The 6184-nt window shown below is 31.8% G+C and overlaps 1 protein-coding gene across 1 annotated transcript in view; it reads left to right on the plus strand.

Moving 5' to 3' along the window:
* Positions 1–5964, plus strand: part of LOC140159458 (uncharacterized) — a 334393-nt gene extending 328429 nt beyond the window's left edge. The window contains 1 exon segment of the mRNA XM_072182940.1: positions 1947–5964. Within this exon segment, the coding sequence (XP_072039041.1) occupies positions 1947–2157 (211 nt within the window). The 3' untranslated portion in view covers positions 2158–5964.
* The last annotated feature ends 220 nt before the right edge of the window (positions 5965–6184 follow it).

Raw genomic sequence — 6184 nt, forward strand, 5'->3', positions numbered from 1 at the left:
CTTGGAGTTTATCATTTTTGTGTTATCAAAGTAATTCAACAATTCAGGTGTTTGTCAAAAGTTGACTTTGGCCGTTTTTTTTGTCCATGAAACTTTGCCAAAAAGGAGCATGGTTTGAGTCACATACTAACAAAATGACTTACAGCACTTGAAGTGAATGAATGCATCAGCATGTTATGGGAAATAGACATATTATAGAACACAATCTTCTATTCATATGCATAATTCAGTGAAGACAGGACATCTGCCATGTTAAAATAAAGTCGTCGTTGGGCTGGAAAAACCTCCTATGTGCTTTTGGCCCCTGAACATGTTTAAAACAAAACTGCCAACAGGTTACATAGGAGGTTTTGCTTTAAACATGTTCATAGGCCAATGATACATACGAGGTTTTTCCTGGCCAACAACAAAGTGCAGATCTATCCAAAACAATTAAAAAGCAAATTTTGTCAATATATTAGCACATCATCTGCTGAATAATGTCATATGTGAAGATTGTGATGAGCACATAGATAGAAAGAGGGAATATAAGTAGAATATGGGACCAAATTTAGAATTATTATTCTATTATTATCATATTATGGTGTATTATTTTGGTACTTTGTAGTTTCATGCTATAGCTAGAGATTTATATGAATAGGTAGATTTAGTAATTACAGCTTCTGGATAACACTTTAATATCTTCATTGCCATTGGTTATCATTTTCAAAATATTTACAAGTTAAGGCATTTTCGTAGGTAGCATTTTAAGTCGATCATAACATATCATTATTTGGTCACTTTGAAAGTCATTGATCAAGGGTCATTAACTACATCCAGTTATTCATTGTTAAGGATAACGTTGAGCTATGGTTCATGTTTATCAAATATGAACTAGCTATAAAAGTATCAATTTAAGAACAAATGCAAGGTATAATATTCAGAGCAAAAATAAGAAGCAACAAAGATGGAATTCAAGAAGACAATTCACAGCGTGTCTATTTCCTATGCACCATGCAGTGAGTTCAAACTTGAATGATGTTAATTACTTGATTACATTATCAATTTTAGTACCAAATTCAACAGTTGAAAAGACAGTACTAATTTGTACAGTTGATATGTGGTCGACAAGACTCAAAATGTTCACTTTAAAAAAATCATACTTGGAAAAAAAAACCCATAAAGACCAGATTTGTCTCAATTTTGGACAGACCAAATTGAAATCAAATCAAATGTACCCCTAAATCAGCTTACTTTTCTTTACAAAATCTCTCTTTTGTGATTAATTGTTGAAACCCTGTGCTAGTATAGAGATCTTTTACTGTTGCCGAATTCTGCATACTTGTTCTGCTGCTGAATTCTACATACTTGTTTACCACTGTTGCCTGTACAACTTCTGGTACTAATTCTCTCCCATTGTTGATTAGTTGATGTGTTTTGTTTTTTATATTTGGCATCTTAAGCCAGTATGTATTGGGCTATTCCAGTTGAAATCCATACACCCCAATGGTAGACATGACCTTAATCTTCCACACAGGGATGTGAATTTCAAATGGGTGACTCCATTTGAAATCTACACCTCCTGTGTGGGAGATTAAGGTCATGTCTACCATTGGGATATATGGATTTCAACTAAATTAGCCCATTCAGTTTATACTGTATTCCAACAGCGTAAAGTTAATTCCTCTATAGTGACCTGTTAGAGTCTAGGCATTTTTTTAAAATCTTAAAGATATAGCCTATATACAATGGTTTGAAGACCAAACCAAGATATTTTGTAATTTTGTATGTTATGCCTGCATTTAATGCTATGCAATGGTTTATATTTTATGAATGATATGGATTGTCTGAATATTAAATTGTCAGTCTCATGCATTTCAAACTACTTATATGTTGCTTGTAACTTTTATTGTTTTGAAACATTTTATATTGCCTGACACATATCCATCTCTTCCTCATCCACACAGAATAACAGTCCATAAGAAAATCACCAAGAGAACACTAGTGAAAGACGGCGAAGAAGTTGACACAACAGAAGATGTCGAAACCAACATTGAGGAAGACGGAGAAGAAATCAAAGACTCGTCAGAGCTCAGAGAAGATCTCCAACATATCGTCGATAGTTTCTTAAAAGATGGAGAAAGGCCGGGAGATGCTCCTGCAGGGCAAGATGGGTAAAGAGGTTACCGTGGTTACCTTTTAAGTAACCATGGCAACCTCAGGGAGGTTGTACAAGCATACTTCCATTTTGAATGTGATGCATTTCAGTACAACCTCAATAATTCAATCTCTCTGTTGGTGCTCCTGTCTTTTGTGTGTGTTTTCTTACATGGTGAGAAAACTGGACTTGTTTATATCACATATTATAGTGACTAAGCATCAGAAGAAATTATTTGTGTATTCAATTTTACATCTTTATCTTTAATCTTAATTATTATTACTTGTAATATATTGACAGAATTATTAAGTATGAGTGACCTCTTTTTTTGAAGTACTCACTATGTAGACGTATATGTAGGTCAGAGGTCAAAGGTTATGGGTCAATTTCAAAAGATGTTATTATTACTATTATTATTAATAATTATATTATTCTTATAAAAGTATAGAAGCATTCCCAGTCCGTATATTTGGATTATTAGATGAAATATCAAAAAGTACTGAAATAGAATGGGGTGTATAATATGAATGCTACACTATATATATGGACAAAAACTTGAAATTAATATACCAAACATAAAGAAAATGTAGTTTTTGTCATTATTATTATTCTTATTAGTAGCTATGGCAGCTTTAAGCCAGTTGTGTTAGGCTTACTACAAACACATACCATGAGCCTATTGTATAATAACAGAAATCATGATTTGCTTTGATTGATATCAAAACAAAGACTATAAAATCCAAGGCGCAGTTCTGAAGTGCCATATTTGTAATATTGGAAACACATAAAGCCATGACATAATCGTAGCCTAGCGTAGCCTATTGTATACTCAGGAGCAAGAAATTGAAAAAGCCCCACAGTTAGACAAGCTCAATAAATTTGCAATCAGCAGCTGCCATGCGTGGTAGCAACATATTGTATAAATAGTTGTGGATTATAATGTAGTGACTGTGAACTGTAAGTTTTTGGTGTACAACAAAATAGACTTGTAACACAGTTATGTCTAACCACTTATGCTAGACCTGAATATAGTGATGCAAACAATTTTTATAGTGCTCAACTGGGGGAATTAAAAAAAAAATTATGTTGAAGATGAATTTAACTTGATTATAATTGACCAAATTGTTGATCTTTGGAGAATGTTCACCCTAAGTTGATATATTCAGGTTTTAGCATAAGTTGGGCCAATGACATGTCCTTGTGGTACGTACAAAGTAGAGTAGATATTTAAATCCGCTGTTAGATAATTCCCTATAGCTTGCCACATTATGTACAGTGAATGTTTTAACCTGCAGTGCTTTGCCACGGGCGTATGACAATCTTAATCGTTTGGTAAATTCCAATGGTTATTTAATCAAGGACGAAAAATAAGAAAATTGTAATTATTTAATGTGGAAAATTCATTTTTGGAAATGTTTCATGACAAAATGTAATATGTAAATTAATACAATTTTAATATGAATTGAGTGTAATATGAACATTTTAATATCATAAATTAACACTAATAATTGTACCTACCCTTGCATGTATGTACCACTATATTTACATTGTCAACATTTTATGTAGCCAACATAATAGGTGTAGTCTGCTATAATTAAATTACACTTTGTGGCGGGAAATTCAAAAACTACAAAATGGAAAGATTAATCTAGAAGTGGTACAAATTTCAAACATTTTTGGTACCAAACAGTATGTATATAATGTAGTGATAAAATCTGATTTTTTTTCTCCTGTTTGGTTGCTATGGTAATGGAACCAAACTAATTAAATTAAAGGGATATGATAATTGTTGATGCTTTCAAATTTGAAAATATAGATGTATTAATTGCTATCCTATATTATATTGACTGATGAATTTGTAGTTAATCCCAAAAAATGTATCAGTAAATTCTTGATTATATTGATTTTGAAATGTTGCTGCTTTTTTTTCTATATAGTACACAGCCACAAAATGAAATTGTGTGATTTTTAAATGTGCTTGAGATAACATCTTGTTAATAATAAACTCTGTGTTGTTTAGATCGCTACAAATGCTATAAAAACAATTTGGGTGTATAATTTTGTAAATCAGATGGATGCCTGTGTAGTTAGTTTTGGTGCCTAGCAGCAAGTAGATTTGTTAATATTGTCATAAGTACTATATACAGCCGTGAAAGATGTGGAAGGCGTGTCCAGCAAGGGGCTTGTTGACATTGTACCAGTTGACCGGGGGCTACTTTTAAACCTACCCAAGGCCTTGTTTGTACTACTTGCTTTGGACTAGCCAGTGATTATGATAAACCTAACAAATATAGCGTAGTAAATAGTGCATGAAACCATATAAGATAAAACAACAACAGTCTTTATAATTGTTTATTATAGAAATTTATGATGAGAAAAACATGTCCAAATGGTATCAGGTGGATGTTGTATCTTTTTAGTGCAGTGATTATTATTTTTTTCCAAGTTTGAATAATTTTTTTTTCAGTGCATAATTTTTTATTTCTTGCACGCAGTACTGTTTAAATGTGTGTAAAAGGCGAGATAGAGTGAATGTGAATATGTATGTTGTTTATCAGTCACTACGGATCTTGTGGTTCTATTTTTTTCAATGCTGTTTAGAGATTTTTTTAGAATTCAAAATATAAAATATTGAAATGAAATCCTCCAGACTCTTATGTTTGAAATCAGTACCCATAAAATTAGCACTGCTAGAATGTCATTGGTTAATTTTGCACATCAAAATCACTTTTTTTAAATAATTTTCAAAAATAATATAAATAATTAATGTTTTGGCTCACTTGGATGAATTCTAAAAGGTTCTGTGTAATAAATCACACAACACTGCAATTGTAACATTTACATTGTATAGAAAGAATAAAGGGTTAGTACAAGAGTCAAATCAGCTTGAACTTTAACCTTATTATGAGGTCAAGTCCATTTGATCTTTAACCTTTGACCTGGTCTATACATTTTAATATGTATTATCATTTATGTACCTTGTAGTGCACAAGTCATTGCTAATTATTGGCATCAATTGTATAGTTCATCTTCTTCAGTGTATATCATAATTAATAACTTTTACAAATAAAACAGTGTTTTGTGAAAAGAATTCTCTAGGATTATGTTATTCCTCTTACAAAATATACACATAGAATAGGGTAAAACATAAAATGAATGAATATCAATGTTTAATATTCAAGGTCAAAGGTTATAAAAATACATATTTCATCTTTCATATTTTCCACATTAATGTGTTAGATATGGTCTTGTAACATAAGAAGTGATTATTTTTAGTGGCTGTACACAGTTAATTGCTTAATGATGGTGGATTTTTGATGAACATTTGTGATGTAGTTCAATTGACATTTGTGCAATTCTTGTATACCACATAAATCTGGTTTGAATATTATAACAGGCTTGTCATACAATAATCTTAGTTACCCTGAAGTAAATCCATGATACTGATTCGTGATACTCACAGTTGATTTCAAGTCTTCATGAAATTGGGCCCTTATGACAAAAACACTTAATGCATATCAATACCTTACTCTTATCGTAAAGAATTTCTTCTGTATTAGGGTTTACGAAATACCGATAAAATCTCAAAATTGACCAACATTTAGTCTCAAGCTTAATTCTTTACTATACGGGGATACTTAAGCTAAGGCAAACCAACTGTATATTGTAACTGAACATTTTGCAACATTTTTGTGTGAATGTACTACCAGTATGTCAAATAACCATTGTTGTTTTGTGGTGTTCACTTTGCTGATTATATGAGGGGTTTACTGGAGGATAAGAAATAAAACAATAAAAAAGCTTTGTTGATCTGCTGAACCTAACAATCGAGTTGTAAGAGTCATTATTATTTTGTGTTCCTTGGTGTAAATCATGCATGCTACACATTGTTGCTGAAGATAACCTGACAGTCTCACCCTAAGATGAATATAACTAAAGAGATAGGACGCAATGCACTTTTATCATTGTCCACGATGTACCATGTCTTACTGGCATCAATTATACAAATACCTCAATCAATTTCTTAAATTAAATTGTCACACTCTC

This window comes from Amphiura filiformis, chromosome 8, assembly GCF_039555335.1.
Source record: "Amphiura filiformis chromosome 8, Afil_fr2py, whole genome shotgun sequence".
Classification (NCBI taxonomy): Eukaryota; Metazoa; Echinodermata; class Ophiuroidea; order Amphilepidida; family Amphiuridae; genus Amphiura; species Amphiura filiformis.